At 41.9% G+C, this 24,193-nt stretch overlaps 3 protein-coding genes across 3 annotated transcripts in view; 2 read left to right on the top strand and 1 right to left on the bottom strand.

Annotated features, from left to right (window-relative positions):
* NCKAP5 (NCK associated protein 5) overlaps positions 1 to 1,353 on the top strand; it is a 362,638-nt gene extending 361,285 nt beyond the window's left edge. The window contains exon 19 of the mRNA XM_054381294.1: positions 1,072 to 1,353. Within this exon, the coding sequence (XP_054237269.1) occupies positions 1,072 to 1,353 (282 nt within the window). The remainder of the gene's footprint in view (positions 1 to 1,071) is intronic.
* A 2,761-nt stretch (positions 1,354 to 4,114) lies between these two features.
* LYPD1 (LY6/PLAUR domain containing 1) lies at positions 4,115 to 20,349 on the top strand. The gene is made up of 3 exons (XM_054381375.1): positions 4,115 to 4,166; positions 5,127 to 5,264; positions 20,114 to 20,349. Exons 1-3 carry the CDS (start codon positions 4,115 to 4,117, stop codon positions 20,347 to 20,349), a joined length of 426 nt encoding a protein of 141 aa, XP_054237350.1.
* Positions 20,350 to 20,698: 349 nt separating this feature from the next.
* Positions 20,699 to 24,193, bottom strand: part of GPR39 (G protein-coupled receptor 39) — an 81,895-nt gene continuing 78,400 nt past the window's right edge. Inside the window, exon 2 of the mRNA XM_054381413.1 lies at positions 20,699 to 21,213. Coding sequence (XP_054237388.1) covers positions 20,699 to 21,213 — 515 coding nt within the window. The remainder of the gene's footprint in view (positions 21,214 to 24,193) is intronic.

Raw genomic sequence — 24,193 nt, 5'->3', positions numbered from 1 at the left:
ATCTGGCCATGCTCTATTTTCAGGCTGCTTAAAATACCATTTCATTTTCTATCCCAAGCAAAATATTAATGTCTTGAATTGACAGTAATTTACTGGTTCAGTCTTCGCTATCTGATAGTAATACCAAAAATGAGGAAAGGCTTGTGCTCTGACAGTGTATCTCAGAATTCTTGCATCTTAGGTCTCTGAGAGAATGTTGAGTGTTGAATGTAAGATGTTGAATGTTATCTCATATTTCTGTGATAACGTTATCTGTGAGAGGAGTTAGTCACACAGATTTTGAAACGCCCTGTGTATGAACAGCAGGTCTGCTCCCCATGCAGTTCCCCAACTATTCCTTGGCCAGATCTCTGATTGAAAATACTTGTAGCTAACAAAGGGATAAAATTACTCTTGTGTAATCCTACTGTGCGTTTTTAATATGATGTGCTAATGCACTGTCCGGTGTTCCTGCAGAATTACAACACCTCTCCAAACAGTCTGGCCAGTATGTGATTGATTCTGGTCTACTGGGATTGGCCGAGTTCAGTATAATTTCCTGTCTTGTTACTTTCTTGTCTGTTAGAGAAGGTTTGGGTCCATGGAAATCAATAAGCTTACAGGTGAGGTTATTCTCTAGGAAGTTTAATTTGCATCATTTATTTCCATGTATGGAAAATGCTGCTTTCTCCTCTGAACGTGTCTATGCACCATTTTTAAACACATACTCCAGAATCTGATCCTCCCAAAACTCTATTTAAATATTCCCCTGCAAAGTATTGGTAAAAAAGAAGATGTAAATTGCTGTGAAGATACTGGAGATGCTTAACACATCCAGACACAGGATCCACTACTCCAGATATTAATAGCACTTAACTGGTAAATGGAGTTCTACTTGTCTCAGCAGAATCATTGAAGTTATGATTTATCCTAAAATGGACATTAATGCTCTCTTTAATTATAACAGCCATTTAAGCACCTAACAGTCTATTTCCTTTAACCCTGTGAACTTTGGAAAGATGGTAATTAATGGGATACAGTAGGATAACTTTATAAGAAATACATTTCTAATATTTCCCTCACTTATTGCAGAAATTGAAGCAAACTGGAGAAACAAAAGAAGATTCCCAGAACAGATTATCTACAATTTCCCTGGAGACTCTCAATAAATTTAACAGCAATAATGTACTTTTACTAGAAAAAGAGAAGAACTGTCTGAACAAGGTTGCAGGACAAAAGGAAGAAAATGGAAAGAAAGAAGGAGATTCCTTAAATAGCTTGGGTAGGCATGACATGGACAATTTAGAATCCTTGAGTGATTCTCTATATGATAGCTTCTCCTCTTGTGCCAGCCAAGGCTCCAATGATGTCTAGAGACACTTTCCAGTGGGCCGTGGCCACGGAACAGAGCTGAAGGTGAGTGGGGGGCAAGAGGGTAGAAGAGGTGGTTGTTGAAAATCCTCCCTCCAAACCGCTCCACTGGCAGCAGGGTGTACTGACTTTTCACTACATAGCAATAAGAAAGGCAGGACAGCAGTTGTCATGATGCTTGAGGCTCATCACTGAACACAGCGATCAGTTACAAAGAGAAAGTCTTAATTTTGCACTTTTGTGAATATTTGTACAGTTGTAAATATCTTGGGAAAATATATTTGTAGGGATAAATTACAGCAATAAAAATTAAATTGGTGCTATGCTCCTGTAATGGCAGATTACTAACTTAAAGAAATTGATGTTAATATTAACAAGAAAAGTTAGTAGATTTTTTAAAAGAGATTTATAATTGTTCTAGTCTTAAAACTGTATGTAGAAACACTGCATTACCATAAACCTGAGCCTGCCAAATTGTTTGTAATAAACCTTCTTGGACTCCCTTTTGCAAAACCTGTTTTTACTTTTTAGTGCAATTCCATATAGCTGTTCTAGGGAAATGTGCATTTCTGTTATTACAGCCTCACAACAGGTGTCTTATTTTAAAAGGGTTTTAACTTTTGACATGGCAAGAAAATGAATAGATTAAAGGGCCTGATACTGCTGGTGCTAACTTCATCAATCCTGTGTGTAACGGTTTGAAAGATCAGGGTCAAAGCAATTCACTGCTGACACAAATGGAGTCTCGTGTGAATGAGAACTACACAAACCACCCTCAACTTCTCTGCTTTTTTTTTCTCTTTTTTTTTGCAGTGCTTCTCTGCTCCCAGCTCCTCTGTACTCATTTGCTATCATATTATGAATGTACCCTGTTGTGTTACCTTTTGTAGGGCCCATTTGGTCTTCATCAGTTTGTAAACACTGAAATTGTGTTTTAAAAAACGAAACTCAGCTCCTGTTTGTGACACACTTAAAGATGTTGGTGCTAACCAGTATTAGTTCAAACATATCAAGGAGCAGGGAACTTGGCCTGTACTATGTGTTTTTTGTTTTTTTTCTACAAAGGCTGTTTATATGTAAGGGAAAGTCTATTTCAAAGGTTCTGTGTATTTTTTCTAGATGTGAAGTATTTATAACTGCTTTTTGTACAGCAATCTGTAAACTAGACATATTTGGGATATTTCTAGACTCTACAGTTTCTTTAGCACATGCCTGTTAATCTTTGAAATATTGTATGATTAGTGTTCATATTTTGTGCAATGTTATATTTTCAGACATTTCAGCCGTAAACTTGCATTGTCTTTTTCGACTTCTAAGAAATTTTCATTGAAACATCTTTCGTAAATAAAACCTTTCTTGCAAACACGTCTGAAGAGGGCTTTTTGGAAGGGGTTGGTCAGGAAGAGTGCAACTCAAGCGGCCTGCCATAGACCATCAGCCCGTTGGAGGGAATCATGACACGGAGGCTAAGCAGCAGTTACAGCTTAATTCAGACTCTTCCCTTGCAGATCAGGCTGTGAAACGACCAACGACAAATATGTGGTTGTCCGGGGGGCTTGAGGGGGGGAAGACGAGATAACAGCCCGTCGGGCTGGGTTACATCAGGGCAATAAAAAAGCTGTTTTCAGGACCAGGGACTCGGCCGCAGTACCCGGCCTGCCTCCCTCCTCTGTCCTCCCCTCACCCCGGCCCTCCCATGGGGAGCCCACGAGCAACGGCTGCGGCCGCTCGCGTCGCCTCAGCCCGCTTTCCCCCGCCAACGGCTTCTGCGGCTCAGCCCACCTCGCCGGCGCCGAGGCGTCAACGCGCTGCGGGCTGTGGCCGCCGCGACCACCGGCTCCGTGACCACCGGCTCCGTAGCCTCCGCTCCACCCCGCCCGCCGGTAGCGAGGTGCCGGCCCCCACCCTGTCAGAGTGTTCGCAGAGAAGGCAAGGGATCGCCGCACCGACATGTACGCGCGCGGCCACCCCGCCCGTTTCTCCTTTTTTTTTTTTTTTCTTTTTTTTTAGATGTTTGATTCCTTGTTAAGGAGCACAAGGGAAGGGGTGGTCTCTGTCGAAGCGAGGGGCTACAGGCGTGGCCGCGCCTTCCCTCTGGGTAAGGTGAGCTTGGCGGGACGTTCATAGGAGAAGAGCGACGCCTCGCAGCGAGGTTGGGCCTGTAACTTCCTCACAGCCGCGCCCCTGCAGCCACCTGTGGGCTTCGGGCGGGCGGGAAAACGGAGGGAGCTGCCTCGAGCCGTAGTAGGGGGACGGGTGCGCGTGGCTCGCAGCCGACTCGGGGGAGCAGACGCAGAGGGGTGAGTGAGTCCCGCCGGTAAGCAGAGGGTGGCGGCAGCGACTGTGCGAGTTGGACGCCGGGTGACGGGCTACGTGCTGGGGCAAAAGCCGAACTTTCCCCGTCGTTGAGGCGCGCTGGGTGAAGCGAGGTGCGGGGCGGCCGGCGGGGATCCCCGCCCCGCTCCGCCGGCATCACATGGTGCTGGGAAGGGAGGGAGGAAGGGAGGGAGGGGAGAGCCGCCCCCCCACCCCCAGCACTCGCTTCTCCTATTCCAGTCTCAGTGCTCAAGTCCGGCGAGGCTGGATCGTGGCGCGGGGCTGGGCAGGGCGGGAGCCAGGCGGGCTCTGCCGCCTGCTCCCGAGGTGCCTGTCCGCAACGGAGGCGGCGGGGAAGCAGCACAAGTGCGCGGCGCCCTCGCTGCCTCTCTCCTTCTGATGCCCCTTCGTGACTGCACGCCAGCCCGGCGGCCGCGGCTCCGGGAGGATGCGGCTCTTCGTCCTCACTGCAACTTTCTGGGGATTGTGCCTGGCTCCAGGTAAGAGGCTCCGCGCCGCTTCCCCAGAGAGGCCAGAGGGAGCCTGGGTTGGCCGCAGCAGCCTCGGGGAGGCTGCGTCCCCTCACAGCCCCTCGACGGAGCTGGCGCCGAGCGCTCAGCGGGAACCGGGCAGCGGAGCCTGCCGTCCTGACAGTTACCGGAGAGTTCCTCGCCGTTGGCGCTGGCCGGCCGCCGGGCGAAGCGAGAACCGCTCCGCGCGCAGCGGCCGGCACCGGACTCGGAGGATGCTTTCTGCTTGACCGCCAGCGCTGTTCAGGCCTGGCCTGGGCGGTCACTTCCCACGGGGAACAGGCTCGGGAAGACGGGACTGGGGCTCTCCGACTGGGGTTCGGGAGTCTCCGCGATGCGGGGACCCAGCGGGGGACTGGGAGGAGCGGCTTCAGGGGAGCACCTCGTTTGCTTGATAGGGAGGTGAAGGATGCTCCGCAGCCGTAATTGTGCATGACAAAATTTCAATTAAATAATTTGTAATTAATTTGTAGTTAAGTAAACCCGTCGGCACGGATAAGAGCCGCAGCGTTAACTGTTAGCTGGGTTGCTCTCTGGAGCGCGGGTAGTTGTAGACCGCTGTGCTGCGGGTAGCCCCGGGGCCAGGCGGGCTGTGGTGCGGTACCCGTGCCCATCCGTCGTTGGTGCCGGTGCCCGCCGCCTGCTGGCGGCAACCTCCCCAGCGCCGCGTAGGGGAGGCGGGCCCGGAGCAGCTTAACAGCGGAGTCCCCGCGGAAAGGAGACCGCTGCTCAGGCAGGTGCTAAGCACTCAAGGCATAGCCTCAGAAATGAGTGGGCGACTCGTTGCTTTTACGTTATTATTGTCAAAGCCCTTCGTCTGCTGAGCTGTTGAATAATGAGGAGCAGCAAAGCGAAGAAAGATTTCTGGCACGTGTTGTTAGGGTTTTTAAATTGCTATTATTATTGTGAGCAAAATTCTGTCTGTTCCAGGGTTGGGTTTACAAATACAGTGCTACCAGTGCGAGGAGTTCCAGCTAAATAATGACTGCTCTGCACCGGAGTTCATTGTGAATTGTACAGTCAATGTTCAAGATATGTGTCAGAAAGAAGTAATGGAAAAAAGTTTTGGTAAGAATTTAATAATACTTTTGTTTAATTGTTCTGGATAGCATTTGTTGCTTTTGGCTGCATTTGTTTGCGGAGTTCAGCTACAAATGAAATGGCATTTCTGCCTAAGCGGACCAGAATCAATTTCTTATACTTCTAAGTGACTTTGCAACTCAATAAAGTTAATCATTTTCCTTTAAAACTGGTGTAAAAACTGAAAGATGCTAGTCAAATGTTGATAAAGCTGTTAATACACAGTCTTATGGGTCTCAAATTTAGTTTCTCAGCACTGGCAAATTAATAACAACAAGTTAGTTTAATCTTATTACAGTTAATTACATGGGCTTTTTTCCCCAGAGATGGAAGAGCATTAAATTAATAATTCCCTCCCTTTCTTTTATTTATTCTACCAATTTATATACTCTGAAGGTTCATCTTAAGGGAAGGAAAGTGCAGTCATCTTTGCTTTCATCTATAGAGGAAAATACAAGTAAAGAAGAGAGAGGGGCATAAAGAACATTTTGAGTAGTCTGGCAGGGAAAGGATGGCACAAATGGATATACGTGCCATACTTTCTAAGTCTAAGGGGACTTTACAGTAAGTGTAATTAATTTAGCATATTTGGAGATAACTATGTTGAAGAGGAAACAAACTGTGGTTCTGCATCTCACCTCTATTGTCTTTTAAGATGTGCTATAAATTGAGGTTTTTTTATTCAGCATTGTGGAAGGCATTTGAAGTGGAGCAGGAACTGTCTCATTTTTTAGATTTCTACATGAGGATAAGTGTACAGCTTTATTAGGGACTTCAGGGCTGGGTAGCATGGCCAGGGAACGTGTTTGTGGGAGATGGAGTTCATGTAGTATCCTGCCCATGCTGGAGGCAACTGCTGAGAAACCAGGCTTCAGTAGCTGTGATCTCTGCACCAGGCAGTAGGCATAAGGAACGGAGGGCAGGTTGAGTTTTGAGAACTCTGGCTGAAGGGGAAACTGCTGTCTGGGGCTGCGTATCTTGTAACTGAGGGCAGTGCTTTAGAGCATGGAGTTGACTGATCTAGAGGGCTGTTACACTGTGAATGTAAATCAAGCTGTAGCCTGTCCATTCTTAGAGTCCTTCAGTAACAGGAGGCTCCCTCTCTACCTAGCAAATGTGTGCAACCATCCGTCTTGAACAGTAACATTGGTTCTTTGCACTTGGAAGCTATTCATCAATGTCTTTGAATTGCTTATCAATGAGCTAGTACTGCTTGTGCTGGTAGTTTAAGATCGCTGCCTTATGAATCATAGATAAATATTAACAAGTGTTGTTACCTATCAAAAGTAGCCAAACTGCTGGTACTTCCTTTCATCCTGGATAACACTATCCCCAGTGACTGTATATCTGTAAAATACTGAGAAGCTCCAGTGCAGAGAGAAAAGCTCTGTGTTTAATGGTAGGTTAGTCTCTTCCAAGCTCTACCTTATTGGAGTGTTTTCATGTTTAATTCAAGGTTACCATGAAAAGGTGGTGGGGATGTGAGATAGGGCTTACAAGGTGCTTTTAAAGTCCCAAGAACCACTAAACTTTGAAGGCTTTGCTATCTGCACACCATAGCTTCAACAATACTTTTGATAGGTTTAAATTGATGCTGTGGTGATATGAAGGGCTGTAAACATGGCATGTAAGTATAGATTAAAAAGCCAGTTTGCAATTTATTCTTACCAGTTGTTTAGTGTTTGGTTTGGGATGGGGGCGTTTTGTTCATTTGATTTGTTTTTGTTGGGATTTTGTTGGTTGGTTGGATGTGGGTTTTTAATATCTTCCCTGATTTCTTCATGTTTTCATTCTGTCAAGGGTTAACACTGCCTGCTCTCACAAGCCCCCTTGTCCCCACACAGACGGGAGGGAAAGTAAGACAAAACCCCCACTCTGGTTTGAGATAGTTTTATTGGAAATGATACAATGCATAATGACTTTGGCCTATTTGCAGAAAAGCACAGAAAAATGCAGAAGCAGCAGCCAGAGACACACACACAAATACACACACACCCCCGCCAGCCTTCAATCCTCAGCCTACCCAGTGGAAAAGGCCAACACCCCAAAAAGCAGAAACTGGAAGCAGCAACCAGAACAGGAAGCCTCTCATGTTACAATCTAAGCTTCAAGCCCCATGATACTTTGCTCCAGCCAGCACTTTCATTTTTGGGGCTGGCATGGTGGCAGCATGGTATGGAATATCATCATCACATTCAGCTCAACCAGTGACATCAATTCAGCCTCAGACTGTCTTGGTCTTCCAGCAACACATCTGTAATCTTCCCTCCAGGTGACTGTTAGAAAAGGGTTTTCAGTCAATTAAGTCCCTCACAAATTAAAGTTTGAGCCTTCAGGGTAAGTGGGCTTGCATGTGTGCACACCCCACAGGTATGCTAGGAGACAGCCTTGGGTGTGCTCCTTGTGGAGGATTGGGACAAGTCCTGCATCCCTTCTCAGACCAGCAGGCAAGACTGCAGTCTGGCCAGTTGGCAGTAGCACACTGAAACCCAGATTGGGACTATTTTAATAGATTTTTAGACATATTTATATGTAACTTGTCCTTAATCCTGTGAAGAAATTGGTTTGTAATGTAGTAAATAAGGAGTTCTTAAAATACTGGGTGTGGTTGTTTTTTTTTTACTGTGCGGTTTTATATTGTCCCTGAGCAAATCCTTGGATTCCCTCTTTAGGAGGTAACTGGCATGCTGTGCAGAGCAGGTACCACTGCTTTATTTTATTGCATTTACTACTACAAATGCAGTTTTTATTCACTTTCAGCTTAAAGACTGTAATTTTCAGCTAGTGAATAAATTTACATTTTTAACCTAGCTATTTCAAATTGAGTGCAATTTAAATCGCAAGCTTAGTTTCTCTGTTATCCTCAGTCAATTTTAGAGAGTATTGGTTGTAAAACAGAAATGATTCAGTTAATCATCCTTTCTTGGTTTTTTTTCCTAATTGATATTTAAATGTGTGTAATATAAATGCCTTATTTTCCAAAGTTTTATTTAATAATTCATTCTACTTCTACCAATATATTTCCTAACTTGATTCTTTCAGTTGTTGCTTATCACTGAACACTAAAATGTTTCAAATATTGATTTTAATTTATAATAGACTCGAGTTTGAATTTTTAACCCAGAATATGAACGATGTGAATTTGCATTTCTTTGACAGCACAATCTTGTAATTGGAGTTTTTCCTCTTGACTAGATACAGTCAAAGGAATATAATTTAATTTTTGTAGACTAACCCATTTTTGTCCTTAATAAAATATAGCTGTGTCAGTGGACAAAATGTTACAAGTTCTCCTAAACCTTATTTAAAAGTTAAATGCGATATTTTGAGATAAAGTTCATGGTGTGAATCAGTAACCTATTGATGTAGTCACCCTTCCTTTGCAGCATGCATTGATCTGAGTATTTGCTTTGCTATCAAGGGGGTTGCTGACTTACATTCTGTGGTGTGCCTGCAATATGGTCCTCAGCCTGTAGCAGTGACTTTTTTTTTTCTTACTTTTTTTGTTAGTGTTTTGTTGAGTTGTGCAGTGACAGCTCTATGGTTCCTCTTCATTTCTGCATTAAACTTTCTGTAAACAATGCAGTAGAGTACTACAAACCTCTGCAGTTTGTGTCATTTATGTTGTAGTTACTTATGCCTGAGATAGTTAAGCCAACCACTTCTCTTCAGTTGCTATAAAATTAGGGCTACTGTTTTAGATGCTGCTGTGTTCTCTCAGAACATTATTTCAGTGTTTGGAGAGCCAATCTCGGCTAATGCTTTCAGGCTTCCGGTGAAAGAGAACCATGGAACAGGCATGTTCCTAACCCAGAGCTTATAAAGTGGCTGTTACTGTGACAGTCTCTGATGAAAGTAGTAAGGATGCAGTACTGGTCACTAACATTTTGAAGTAAATCAGGAGGCATATTACCACGGCTGTTTGTAGTATCAGGTAGAAGTTTGCTCCATTGCACTACTCATTTAAAACGAGTTGAGCAGCATGTCAGCATGTACCTGATTAAATGACTATGTGTAACTAGTCTAATTCTGTCTCCCCTGCAAACAGGCCCTTTGCAGTGGCAGTTTATATTTCAGTTGCACTTTGGGGATCTGTCACTGCACAGAATTGGAGACTTTGTGAAGTAAGTGACAAATGTCCTTTTAAACACAACTCTGCTTGAAGTGAAAAAATTTGCCTAGAACAAGTTTTCTGCAGTTATGTTAACATTCTCTTCCAACGGGAGATACAGAAGGGTAAGAGTACTTTGCCTGTCATGCAAAACCTTACAAACTAATTTGCTAATCTAAAAGACATAAAAGCCAGTGCTTTCTTCCTTTAGAGGAAGAATGGTGAGAAAGGGAAGGGACACTGAAGATTATACCAAGTAATTTTTGTCCCACAGAAATTAACATAAAAGATAAGTTTCTAGTGCAGTCTTCAACTGAATTAGCAGGTGTTTGAAAACCATGTGAATGAAATGTTTGATAAAGGATCAAAGTCCTTGCTTACATTAATTCCACTTGCAGATACTTTGTGGAAATACCTATGTCAGATCCTCCTCTCCCACTTGCCTCTCTCTTTCTTGTCTATGAACTTTTAGCTTGGAAATGTCAGTACTCCTTGGGTTTTAGAGTATATGTAGGAACAAAGAAAGCCCAGAATGCTGGGATCAGATGAAACGTTCTCATAAATAGATTAATATATAATGTATCTATACTTTTAAACATATACCATAGAAAACGTACTGATAATGAAGGTTACCGTTTACTGAGGGCAAGCTATCCAAGTGTAAGGGCTGATCTAAAACCTACTTAAGGTAAAATGAAACTTGCAATGTGAATAGATAAGAAAGAAAGAAAACAGGAATGATGAGACAGTCCAGAAAAGTCTAAATTTCTCTGAAGTCTCACATTGTATGTGTATGTTTTGAACAACATCCCTTGTGCTTTAGTGTAGTTACGAACATACTTTTGCAAGGAAAAAAATTACCTAGTGTAGCAAGACTGATTAAAGTGGCTTGTCTGTATAAAACTAAGATTATGAATTTTCCTTTGCAAGTGAATCAGGAAACAATCTCATTATTTGTATTAATCTGAAGTATGAAACTGCTCTTATTTGTTTGGTTTACAATGATCCTTTTAATGTTTTTACATAGAATATAATCCTGCAGTGTAACTGAAGCAATTGCTTTAAGTGTGTGCTTGAAAGTAGTGCATAGAAACATCACGAACATCATAATCTCACTATTGAATCAATTGTAAGTTATTTTTTTAACTCTTCTCAGTTTTGCTTTCCCACTCATTTGATTATTAGGCAGAGGAAAACACTAAGTTGCATGATGAGTTGGCCGACATTAAATTCTTCACCCAAGTTTGCTACTTCTTTTAATCTTACTGTGTTGATGCCACGATTAAATTGCTTCCTGAATGACTATTAAGGATTACAGAAACATATACTTGTTTTCTGTTTTCATGTATAACTTCCATTAGAACTAATACTAATTGCAGGCTTGTATCAAGGGAAAATTATACCCTGGTGTACATTTATTGACAAAATTATTAAAACAACAAACAAAGTTTAATGTCTCCAGAATCACTGTAGGCATTAAAGTTTTATCAGTATCCGTTTGGAAACAGTAAGAAACATCCACTGAGCTGGTGGTGAAGAGCTAGTGGGTTTTATTCTACGCCATCACTTTTGGCCAAAGCATATCCACGCAACACAAGAACTTTTAATTTTTTTTTTTAATTAAAACATAGTATTTATTTCTTTTATTTTTTTTAAGCTCTAAGATTATCAGTATAAATTAAAACTTGGCCGGTGACCATTGTGACCTATTACATCACATCTTGTCATGCCAGGCACCCCATGAAATGAAGACATAACCAGTTTTAGAAACATGCAGTTATTTTTTCATGCTGACTAAAAGATTTACAGTACATGTAGTTATTTTCTACTATATGCTGAAAACTTGGAGCTGTAGTTACATTACCCTTAAGAAACACTTCTCCAGATGCTAAAGCTGTTTTCTTACTAGTGAATTCCTTCCAATCTTTGGGTTGCTCAGAAAACTTCTAGCTACATCTGGAATGAACTGAACTAAATGTGTCAGCTAGGCAGAAGTTACAGACAGTATGTAATAGATTGTTGTTCTGACTGCCTTTCAAGAATAGAAAAGCAAGTGGAGTTAGTTCAAGTGGTTTATGACTTGAAAGTCATGACAAAGATCCAAATGCTGAAGTGATGAAGGGCTGTATTATTTTAAGAAGTTGTGGTATCTGGTTCAGTGAATTTCATTTTTCATAGGACATGGACAATAGCTTTTTATGTTAGTTTATTTCTCCAACTTGTATGAAAGGTATACAAATAAATTTTGTGATGGTATGGTGCCCACAGCCTGGTGCCTTTAACAGTTTCCTATTGCATTTCACATACAAATGAGTCTGTATTTCCAAACACTTCCTTATGACCCTATCACTTGTCTCAGCTCCCAGTGACCTTATTACAACATTTGCAAACATATTTTAAATAATCCAACCTGGGTTTGTTTCCACTTTTTCTTTCTGTTTCGTTGGTTGGTTGGTTTGGTTTGTAAAAACTTGATATAACTTATTTTGCCAAATTACTGATGAGTCTTTGAAAGCGGAAAAAGTGGTATAAAACTCAGGCAGGTCCTGCTTGAGGTCCCTTCCAACCCTAACAATTCTATGATTCTATGAAACTGTAAGCATGAAAATAGCTAAAGATAGAAAAGCTAAATGGATTTCAAATGTACTAGCATGCGAGTGGAAACGTGAGCTATTCCATTAAAACTGGTATGGACAACCAGGGGTGTTGTCATGGATAGGGTGCCCTAGAATGCAACAGAACTGTTCATGTGTAAATTTGTTTATGGGACTCTCATGGTTTTAACTGCAGCCAGCAACTCAGCTCTCCCAGCCGCTCAGTCACTCCCATGCCCCATGTGATGAGGGAGAGTATTGGCAGAGTTAAAAGTGAGGAAACTTGTGGGTTGAGATAAAGACAGCAAAAGCTGTGTGTGGGGGCAAAGCAAAGCAAGGAGTTCATTCACCAGTTCCCATCAGCAGGCAGGGTTCAGCCATCTCCAAGAAAGCAGCGCTCCATTGCAGTTACTTGAGAAGGCAAAAGCCAGCTCTCCGAGCATCTGCCCCTTCCTTGTTCCTTCCCTAGCTTTGTATGCTGAGCATGCCATTATATGATATGGAATATCAGTTGGTGTCAGCTGTCCAGATGCGTCCCTTCCCAACTTCGTGTGCACCCCCAGCCTCCTCACTGGTGGGGTGGTGTGAGAGTCAGAAAAGGCCTTGACTCTGTGTTAAGCACTGCTCAGCACTGATGAAAATATCCCTATGTTATCAACACTATTTCCAGCACAAATCCAAACCAATGCCCCATGCCAGCTACAGTGATGGAAATTAACTCTATTCCAGCCAAAACCAGCACAGGAACTTACAAGGGTGCAGCATCTGGACATTTGCAGAGGCATAAGGACTGTGTCTTCCCACTTTGTTTCATCAGATAAGGATTAAGACAAATGCTCTTAGAGAATTCTGAAAATCGAGTCTAGGTTCACCTTTCTTGCTATAAGATGAGATATATTTAGATTGTGACACTCAAGGCCATTTAGATCTTGATACCTTTGTATCAGGGAAGAACAGACTTGATGGAAGGCTGTGAGCTGGCTTTGTTTGGAAGATTGTATGTTTTGGTGCCTGACAGTAAGTCCACATTTGCAGAGAAATGAATGAAGACGGTAGAAAACAAAATAATTAGGCTGTTGAAAGTTCAGCTTTGACCTCTGGTTTGTAGTCTCCTGTGGTCTTAAAGAAATATTTCATAATACCACCACTAGCAGCTATACTTGACAACTGTACTTAACTTTCTCAGCCTATGTATTTAATGCCTTGCTTCTGCTGTGTGACACTGCAAGCAGTGAAAAAGACAGCTTTTTACTGTTATTTTTGTTACTGATAATGCAGTTTTGAGTCATATTTCCAGTACCAGAGTTAGAAGGCATGACTTACAAAGAGGTGTCCTGGTAATCCAAACTCTTGTCCTCTCTTGGTTAATAACGGTCCAGTTTTCTTCTGAGATGATTTAATTTCTGCATAATGTCAGCTCAGTTAAGGTCAGGAGGGGAAGGAGGCCAGTCTTTCATTATAAAATACTTATTAGTCTATTACATTAGTTTCTGAGAAAAAGTGAAACTTTTTTAAAAGTGCCCAGTGTATGGAAAGGTTGTGATGATACTGCGTACGTGTTAATATAAAATTGTGATGAAAATAAGATAATCCAACATGGTAGGGTTGTGGAGGGATGGGTGTTTATTTTGGGTTGTGGGGTTGGTTTTTGTTGTTGGCTTTGGCTGTATTGTGTTGTATGTTGTGGGTTTTTTATAGAACTGTGTACTCTTAAGAGCCTAATGGCACGAATATGCTTTTATCTTGCTACTGAATGCATGAAAGGGAGGGGTCAGGATGAAAAGCTCCAGTCCTAAACTACAGGATTAAAAGTCAGGAAGTGTATGACATGACTTTGCAGCAGATTTCAAGTTACTTAATTTCAGTGCCTCGAATGTTCATCTGGAAAACACTGATCATGGTTGCTTACAGTATTTAATTAGCTGTTTATAAGACAATTAATGAATTTCACAAACTTTCTGGCAAGGCACAAATTATTTAAACCACTCTTGAGCTGCAGAGAGAAAGTTGAAAGGAGAACAGGAAAAATGTAAAATGAAAGACATGGGACATGGATGTGGTTATACTTTTAGACTGGCTTAAGCTGTTGGGTTTTTTTGTTGTTTGTTTTTTTTTTTTAAGAGTGCATTGATAATCATAGATAAAAGGATTTGTATTGGGGAGGTTTAATTCATGTTTTAAACCAATAAAAACATGATCTGACTAAACAACTGTTTGGGGAAGCACAGTGTCAGAAGAACAATTGCTTTTCAACACTTGGTTACCTTCTAAGATATTTAGGAGCTTATTAGATCAAATATTTGTAATCACCTTTTCTAGAAAACAGAGAAAATCACAATAGGACCTTTTGTAATCTGTCACTGCATGATGTAGGCAAACAGATGCTGGCTAAGGAAGACACAATTATTACAGCAAAACCACAGAAGCCAGAAAAAGATTGGTATAAAACCTAATATAGGAACTAAAAACATAATTTAGAAACCTATTTGTATGTAGCCTAAACTCAGTCTTAAACATTACTAATGCAGTTAAATCCAGAATAGTCACATGTGTATTTTATGTTCCTCAGGAAGGAATATTAAATGCTTAGGTGTTGTTCTTGTGCTGGTGTAAGTTCTCACTTCAGATTTCAGCAGGCATCACAAAAGAGCTCTTGTAACTCCTACTGGGTACTGAATGTCACCAGGACTAGAAGGTTGGATAGAATAGCTAGAACTATTCAGGATATTAAAGCAAAGGGGGAGTATCAGTTCATAAACACTCCTCAGGCCTTTTTTTTTATGAGCAGCAACATTAGAGAACACCCAAACCAAATCACATACGTATCGTGAAAGCATGCTAACACTGGAGCTAGGACAACTGTCAGGGGTGTCTGATGAGTTGTGTGTGCCACAGTATTGAGATGTCAGGTGTTGGCCAGTTTTCTGACTTTTGCTTGAAGGAGATGGGCAAGATGAAGCACCAAATCTGAAAGAGTTGAGAAATTTTCCTCAAAACTTGTCTTATCTGCCTGCCAACTTTCTGAGTTACTTATCTTGAGATACTGAAACTTTTCTGTGTATGACCCCAGCTCCTGGTCCAGTCTTGAAAAGGTGGTTTTGTGACTGCTCGAGGATGTCTCACTGGTGGGCCTGCTAGTGCATAGACTGTTTTCTAAAGCTCCATAAGATTTGATGCAGCAGGCATGCTCAGAGTATGTGCAGAAGATTGAGCTGTGGAATGAGTTGCAGAAGACTAATGTGACCTTGTGCATGCCTATGAAATGTGGTATTTACAAAACACTGTAGAAAAAGCTTTGGCTTGGAAAAGTGAGCATTGGGCAAAGTGGCATCGCCTACTCAATGGGAAGACTTAGAGCTAAGAGTTTTGTGGCTATGAGGCTGTGGACTGTTCTGGGGTGGACTGTTCTGGGGTGAAGCAGAAGGCTGTGAATTCCTGCTGAGGTGTGCCACTGCAGAAAGCAGCTTCAGAGTCAGAAGGTGACTTTTTTTTAGAAATTAGGTCACTGATCTCAGAGGTGCTATTCTAGTTGCCTATTTTGGCTTCAGAGATTCTCTCTGTATTTTGCTGAAGGACAGTCTTGAGAGTACAGGTTCAAACTACTATTTCATACTGCTTGGATTATGGTGGCTCTTCAGTTGGGGAGTCATGCTTACAGTTGCTCTTTTTTACCTCTACCTGCTAAAACAGCAGAATTAGAGATGCCTAATAAGATCCTTCTCAAGTAGGCAAAGAAAAAGCTTCAGTCTTCTGGTGCCTTCTGCATACACAGTGTGAGATGTAGATGTGCTGCCACCTTATTTGGGTTGGCCTAAAACACGTTAGGCTGTTATTCAAGAGAACGTGTACAGGGCCCTGCAGACAGGGTAGGTGGAAGAATTCTTATTTTTGGATTTGAATGGATTGTAGCACGAATTGTTTGTCACTGTCAAGACTGAATACATCTGCAGCGAGGTGCATGGCAGGTTCAGCTTGGCAGTTGTGGAGGGCATGTGCATAGAATGGATCTAGGTGAGACAATTCACATTACAAGGAGGAACTGTAGAAAAGCCTTGAGATTTACACCATTGCTTCATTGTGTGGGGTAAAGCAGAAATCCTGCAGAAATAGTAGATTGGGCCTTTACATTGGCTGAAAGAATGATCATGTGTGGGGCAGAGAGGTGCAATGATGGGAAAGTTGCTCAGTCTAGAAGTAAATTTCTGATGCCTGCTTTAAGCCCAAAGTGGTTTTGCCTTTTTTTTGTTTGTTTGTGTTTTTTGGGGTTTTTTTGTTTAAAAAAATGTAGTGGGTGTGTGGAAGGAGAGGGTATGCAGTACTACTGCTTTATCACACAGATATTCTAGCCTTGTGTAATCCCCTCTCCATAAAAGTGCTTGTACTTGAACTGCATCCTGAGTCAACCCCACAACCATTGAAGTCAGAATGAAGGAAAATTACTTAGTCAGTAGTAGGTACTTCATAGTGAAACATCATTATAGTACCTACCCACAGGCCTAACCCACACTGCATTTGGAGTCTTGTGAATACACAATAAAGGACAAATTATTTGATACTTGTCCATCAAGAGACTGAGCAGTAAGTATATTAATTTTATATCAGTAAATATACTGATTGAGCACTAGTGTAAACTACTGAGGGTGAACAGCTTACCCAGTAAAAGCAGGGTGTAGTCTTCTTGCCTTGCCAGCAACTCAAAGCAGTCTGAGGTAGAAGAAAAAGCTCCCAGAAAGGTGTGCCATTACATTTCTAGGTGATGTGTTAATAAATGTACCAAGCTGATTGCTCAAGCAAGAATATCCAATAATTAGCAGTTATGTCTGTGGTATGAACTTATGAGGCAGATAACCATTTTGCAGCCTGCTCATGGCAAATGATTCAGGAAGATCTCAGAAATAGGTTCAGAACGGGCTCAACAGTACAATATGCCCACTGCAAGAGAGGAGTCTGAGGAGAACCCTCTAGAGAGAATCCCAAATGGATGGAGTGCTGCTGACCTTTCTGAACTCAGCAGGTAAGCTGCAGTAACTGGCGTGCACTGACCTGTGTGCTGGAGGAAGTGGAGTAGTGTACCTGGCATCAAACCATGGAAGTCAGTTTCATTACTTAATTTCCTACCACAATTAAGCTGGAATCACAATATAGTAGTAAGAAGGCTTAAGAGTACTTTTCCTGCATTTCTTTAATTCACACTATTTGAAGTGTCTCTGCTTTTTCACACTCATGGTAAAAATAAATTAAAAAAGAAAGTGATGGCTGATGTTTAAAAAAATGGCACTCCTGTAGTGCTAGCATTCTTTTTCCATCAGTCTTCTGTGCCTGTTTTCACTGTTTCTTGCTCTAAGAATACTGCAGAATTAGAGAAAAAGCACAGCCTTTGTACCCTGATCAGTGTAGTTCTTACCTGATGCTTCATAAAAAGCACAGTTAGTGTGTGATGGCAACTTAATCTGCAGCTCAAAAGAACCTATCATTAATTAAAATATAAAAAAACGTGGATGTGAAGGACATGTCTTTAGCCTGGTCTACTAGTCATGGCTTTTTGAATTATGTAAATAACCTTGTTACAATTCAGATTACTAGACCTGAGAATGGGAATAAGTAATCATTTGGGAGAGTGAGTCAGAAATGCCTGTAAGTCAGAAACAGCACAGGAGAAGCCTTACAATGGGATTTTACTGCTAGTTAGATCATTCTCTCTATTTAGGTGTGAATGTGGTTCCAGTTGTGGATTTTCACTCTCTACAGGAATAACTCTTTTGACTTCAAGAGGAGCTCAGGATTATTCTGTGGAATTCATCCTAGAGAACAGAGCTGTTGTAAACACATGGAATTAAGTTGCAAGATTTTGATTTTTTTTTTTTCAGGAGAGGTCTTTTAGAGTTGCCTGGTACAAACCGTGCCTCAGAGGGCATCATCTAACTGATCACAGTACCGAACAAGTCTAGTCTTCTAGTCTTCAGGTGAAGTATATGATGTTTTAGGGGCCTAAACTAATAAACCACTTACCAGTTCCAATTGCAAACAGGGCTTTTCAGAAATCCTGTGAAAAGCAAGTGATCTATAAAACAACGGGAACAGGAAATCAAAAGTTTTTTGGAGGCTTTGGGAGGAAAGTCGAAATTCCCTGCTGTTCATATGGAACACTGAGGAACGGATGAGTCTAGTGGGTATCTGTAGCTGCAGGGAAGGAATATGTGATGAGGAGATGCAGGATTGGAGAGAGGAGAATAATTGTTGTGCCTAGCTCCATGGAATACAGGATTCCTTTCTCAAGAGGGAAGGTGAAGGAAAAAAGTTAGTCAAGCTATGGGAGGGGTCATGTCTCCCTCAGCTCTTTGAACAGGAACATAGAGCACCAGATCTTTCTGGGAAACAGCAATTGAGGTTTCAGTCTTGTAAGCTGGTAAGTGGCAGCACAGTTGGGATGCTTGACAGCAGTGGTTTGTCAACAGGTTTTGCAAACTATAGTAATAAAAATTGTGCCTCTTGATCTGTGTGCCTTTGCTGCTGTAGCTAGAACAGCCTGTAGCTCCTCTTCCTTCTTGAGAAAAGGCTCAACCTGCTGTGCTGATTGATTGAAGCTCTCTGGAGACAGGGGAAGATTTAACACTTACTTGAGGGCTTCTCTTCATAATTTTAAGTAGATAAATAGCCTTAAAACACATTACAGAGTTTAGATTTGCAGAGCAAGCACACAATACTGGAAAACCCCTGCATTGTCAGGATGGCAGTAGTGTTGTGACAGTATAAAAGAATTGCTTTAATTAAAATTCTCCAAAGACAGGAAATCCTTCTTTCTGAGCATCACCCAAGCAAAGTGCTCTGCTGCTGCACACAGCACTTGGTAGTGCAGTGGCAGTTGCTTCTGCAGAGGCATCTCCTTCACTGTGTAGGTTCTGTAGTGCTTATTTTCCAAGTCCCTGGGAACTGAACAAGTATCTGCAGGTTCTGTAAATTTGGTACCTACAGGTCACATTTCTGCCTCACCCCTTCCATAAACAAGTCTCGATTGCTGTGTATTTAACAAGCATTCTGGGACTGTGCTACAGGATGCAGAGGCACCATTCCCCAAGGGAATCCCAATACCCCACCCTTCAGACAAAAAAAAAACAAACAAAAATCTTTTGAGAATCTCATATTCCAAAGGAATAGTTATTTTATTATCCTTAGAAATATTTACCTCCTTTAGTAACCACAAGGCAATACAAACCAGCTTCCATTATCTATTTATGTGCTGTGTGTGTTTTTCCAATACACAATTTCAGCTGCATCACTTGCAAGAAAATTTTAAAGAGGTGGAACTGCCACAACCATTTTCCACTGTGACAGGGGAAAATGCAACTATGTATTCTGAAACTTTTATAAACCATTTCAAACCGACAAGTTAATGTGCATAAGAATGTGCCTTTTTCAGGTAAAAACAATTTGAGAGATTATAAACTTAATTAGATTATTAATTAAAATAAGATTAATTTAAATTACATTTTAAAAGACTTTACACTCAGAAAGGCCATTTCTGTACAAATGGAAATTTTTGTTGTTGATGGTATTAAGCTTCAAAGACAGCAAAAACAGAGATTACCTGCGAAAGTGCTTCTAGTTTGTCTTTAAGAAACATAAAAGGGGCATGGGGAGGATTGAAAGTTTTGCTGATAGTCATTCTCCTTTCACTGTTCTATTGCTTGTCTCTGTGGCAAAGCAGCAAGGGAAAAAACAGTGCTCAGAAGACAAATTCACAGCACAGAAAACTGTAATTACCTAGATACCTTAAACAACTTGGACATGTTCAGCAACAGAAACAAAAGCCATCTTCAAACTAACTGAATTTCTGTTATAGCTATTCAAACAGCTTATTCCAAAAGACGAACAATTCTGGTTATATAATGCACCATTTAATATACATTATGTAAATCAAATTTGCAATATTTTTGGTTCCAGTGAGAATCAAATAGAAGAAAAATCCAACCCAGAGTGACTGTGCTGCATGTCACGGCTGAGGTGTGTGGCTTAATCACCCGCCCTGCTTTGCTTTGGAAATTGTAAACTGGGTTTGCAACAGTTTTCAAGCATGAACAGTGTTGTAAAGAAAATCCCTCTTGCCATTAAGTAACCTTTGCTCTGTGTCACAGGCATCATGTATCGTAAATCCTGCGCATCCTCGGCAGCCTGCCTGATAGCTTCTGCTGGGTACCAGTCCTTTTGTTCTCCAGGGAAGGTGAACTCTGTCTGCATCAGCTGCTGCAACACTCCACTCTGCAATGGACCCCGGCCCAAGAAGAGAGGGAATTCTGGCATGGTGCTGAGGGCGCACATGATGACCACCATTCTGTTCCTTAAATTGGCTCTGTTGGTTTTGTATTGCTAAACTTCAAGCAAATCTTTCTGCCCTGGCACAATTTGTTCTGGCTCCTCCTTTCTTCAAAGACACTCAGTTATTATCTGTTTGTTCCCAAATCCCTGTCAACAGCGAGGGAAGCTCAGAGGTTGTGGGGAGAGATGGGCTGATATTTTTGGCAGCTAATGAATTCAGTTAGCAGGTTGAATTTCTAGTGCGCACTCAAAAATCCCAACATCAGGATGCAGGACTCCTGCTCTCTGTATAACTGGAAACAAATCTGTCTGTGTTATTCCTTTTAAGATGTAGTCAGTTCCTCAGTCATTCTCATTTCCATGTTTTCAAGTCTGTTGCTAATCGTTACCTCTGCCTTATGAAGTCATACTCGAAGTTCACAAAGGCCATTTTGTGTGTCTGGACTAGGCTCTGAGCTAGTCTCTAGTGGCACTACTTCCAAGCTGAGTGCTGGTGGTTTGAGCCCTGGGTTCTGTGGGCTGCAGTCAGGCTTGTTCTCATGCTGGAAAGTACTCAAGAACACTTTGGTATTGCCCCTAGTAGAAGACTTACGCCTAGCTGAGAAGGAGAGCAGTGGGCGTAGAGACCTTGTTCTGGAGCTCAGGTTGGCTCTGAGAAACTTCTCCTTGTTGGCGTGCTCTATTGTCAGGTGGCAGCGGAGCACCTGCAGAAACACGCTGCGGAACTGCTGAGAGGAGATGTTGTACAAGAGGGGGTTCACCACCGAGCTGAGGTAGAAGAAGATGTCAGCAATGGGAAGAAGAGTGATGTACGCCCTGAAGTAGGGAACAGTCCAGTCCTGCTTTGGTTTAGCAGCAGCCATGATCCTTCTAACCTGGTTTGGCATCCAGCATATTGCCAGAGTTGCAACAATCAGTCCTGTGAACAGAAAGAGGAAGAAAGAGGTGTGCATACATGGGGGAAAAAAATATAAAATACTTAGTATCCAGTCTGCACTTACTTGTTAGGAAATAGTACCAGCTTTTCAGTGTTTTCCTTGACAGATTTTTCTGTGGGTACTGGTTTTTTTGGTTGTTGTTTTTAATAACTGTTACAAGGTCACTGCAGCACATGCTCTGACAAAAGACTGCAGAGTGCTGGGATGTTGTTTCTTTGTACTTGTTGTCTTTTATTAGTTTTCAAAGTGTCCTTTCACTGCTCTCTGTATCCTTAGAATGCATTTTTATTTTGGTTGGTGTTCTTATACTCAGTGCAGGGCTAAAAAGATAATGATGGGACTGGACCTATTATGAGGAAAGGCTGAGAAACCTAGGGCTGTTTATCCTGGAGAAGAGAAGACTGAAAGGGCATCTTATCAATGCTTAGAAATATCTGAAGGGTGGGGTGCAAGAGGATAGGGTCAGACTCTTTTCAGTGCTGCCCGGTGATAGACAAGAGGCACTGGGCACAGAATGGAACCCAGGAACTTCCATCTGAAGATGAGGAAGAACTTTACTGTGAGTGTGCCAGAGCATTGGAACAGGCTGCCCAGAGAGGTTGTGGAGTCTCTTTCTCTGGAGAGCTTCCAAGCCCACCTGGACATAGCGATCCTGGGCAACCTGTTCTGGGTGACCCCACTTTAGCAGGGAAGTTGGACTAGATTGTCTCCAGAGGTCCCTTCCAACCCTTACCATTCTGTGATTTATGTATTTCCCTTTACTTTGAAAAACAAACAAAATAAATAGAACCTATAGCCATATTAGATCAGGCAATACCCAGAAGAGATCAGATTCTTGTTTGTACTTTACAAAAAAGAAAATGTATGCATAATAATATATTTCATGTTATTTTTGGTAAATTTCCTCTTACAGAAGATATTTTTAAGTAAATATGTATTGAACTTTTTATGATAATTAAGATATGTTGAGTTTCTTAAAAATCAGATTCCAGTGGAATTATGAATGTAAATGAGCAAAACCCAAGCCTCATCATGAAAGTGTAAGCAGTTTCAGATTATAAATTATGCTTTAAAATGTGGTACCTGACCATTTTGTATTTATATGTAAATATAAATACATGTTGCTGCATCACTAATGGCATTAAAAACGGGGTGACTTAAGTGTTGGATGTCTGACCATTCTGGCTCTGTGGACCAGTGCTCACTAGGGTTCCAGTGCTGATACCATCTTCAGAAAAGCAGCCCTGCAGAAACACGTAGGTGAGCTCTAGCAGGCTCTGCTCTGGGCAGGACTTGGATGGAGCAGGGAAAGGGCTCTCCAGTCCTTGTTGGAATCCAACACTTTCTGGTGCATGTAAGCACTGGAAGTCCTGACATCGTGTATGAAATACCAGGTACATAAGATAATTCTCAGTAATGCTCCCCCAACCCGAAGCATTAAACACATGCTGAAACACAACCCCCAGATCACTGTTTCCACTTTGTTTCTCTCTTTGCAGGAAACGTGCCTTATATGAACACAGAGAGAGCAGAAATTGCAGGTTGGCTTCCCTGCTACAGAGGCACAGAAGAGTGGAGAGCATCCCAGTGATGCACAGGTTTCACTTCCAGTAGATTTCTGTTTCATTGTTAATCTCCTCCAAGGTCCTTCCTCCTTTCTCAACAGAAGCACAGAGTAAGTTTTACCTGTCTAGACTAAATCAGATGGCACCACAGAACAGATCACTGCAGCTCTGTAATAGTGTGTTTCCAAGCCAGGAAAATGCCACTTCAGTAGTGGAAAGACATAAATGTAACAGGGAAGGCAGGGCAGAAAAGAAAGATTTGTCATAGCTTTGAAACTGCCAGGGCTTGAACAGAGTATGTCCAAGTTCTCTCTACCACAACCCCAGCAAAGAAAAGGTATGAAGTGTCTTTTGTTTGGTTGGTGGTTTTTAAAATATTTTTTTTTAATGAAAGTTCTAATTACTTTAACAAATTTATGATCTTGCTGAATGAGGAACCAAATAAAAGTTGTGTTTGATAATTTGCTTCTGTAATCACTTAATGTCAACATCATTTTGGTAGGTTGGGGAAGGATCCTAAATTTACAGCACTGGTTTAAGAGCCCTGTAAATGCAAAGGCAAGGACATTTGCTGTTTTCCATTCTTAAATACCCCCTGACTCCTCAGGCACACAGGCTCTCTATTCACATTCCCATTCAATCCCCTGCCCCTCTGCTTGGCTGCCCTACTCTACCCCTGCCTTCTTGCCTCATTTTCTTATGTCTCTGTCAAAAGCTGATCTGAATTTTGTGTTCGTCTCTACCCTTCAGTGCTTTTTTTCTCTGCTGTCAGTATAACAGATACAGGGGTATCTGTCCTGGCGCAGACCAAGAGAAAATATGGAGCCCTGAGCAGTGGTTTGTGACAGGCCTTATAAAACAGGCAGCAGAAGGATGCTGCTGCTGCTCCTGGCTTTTCCTCCTGTGCAGCTTAAAGCCCACAGACCCAAGTCTGCAGAATTCTTGTCAAATTTTACCAGATGATCCTTGCCAAGGGAAAATAAGCTCCATAGTGTAATTAGCTTTGGTTCTTAATTACAAACACAGTCCTTCATCATGCTGGTTAATATTTTGCTAAATGATGAACGCTGCTGCGAAAAGCTGAGCAAGCATTGCATGCATTCAGTTGTAAAGCTCACATGCAATGCTCTGAGATGTCTGATTTTAGCTTGTAGCTGAATTCATTGCCCCGACCTTTGTTTTTAGATCAAACTGCCAAATGCTTCCGATTCCCCCTTACATTCTTTAGACAATTCTGGGAAACCAAGTACGTATGTACACCAAGTGAAAAATGAACTGCTTGTGCCCTTGCGCAGTGTGGTGAGGTTAGTCAGGTGGAGGGTGGGAGGAGATGTGCTTTCCAGGATGAGGAATTGTTCATTTTTACACTTGAAAAAAAATGCTTGTTGATTCAAGG

This window comes from Indicator indicator, chromosome 5, assembly GCF_027791375.1.
Source record: "Indicator indicator isolate 239-I01 chromosome 5, UM_Iind_1.1, whole genome shotgun sequence".
Classification (NCBI taxonomy): domain Eukaryota; kingdom Metazoa; phylum Chordata; class Aves; order Piciformes; family Indicatoridae; genus Indicator; species Indicator indicator.
This window is presented reverse-complemented; position numbering and strand designations above follow the sequence as displayed.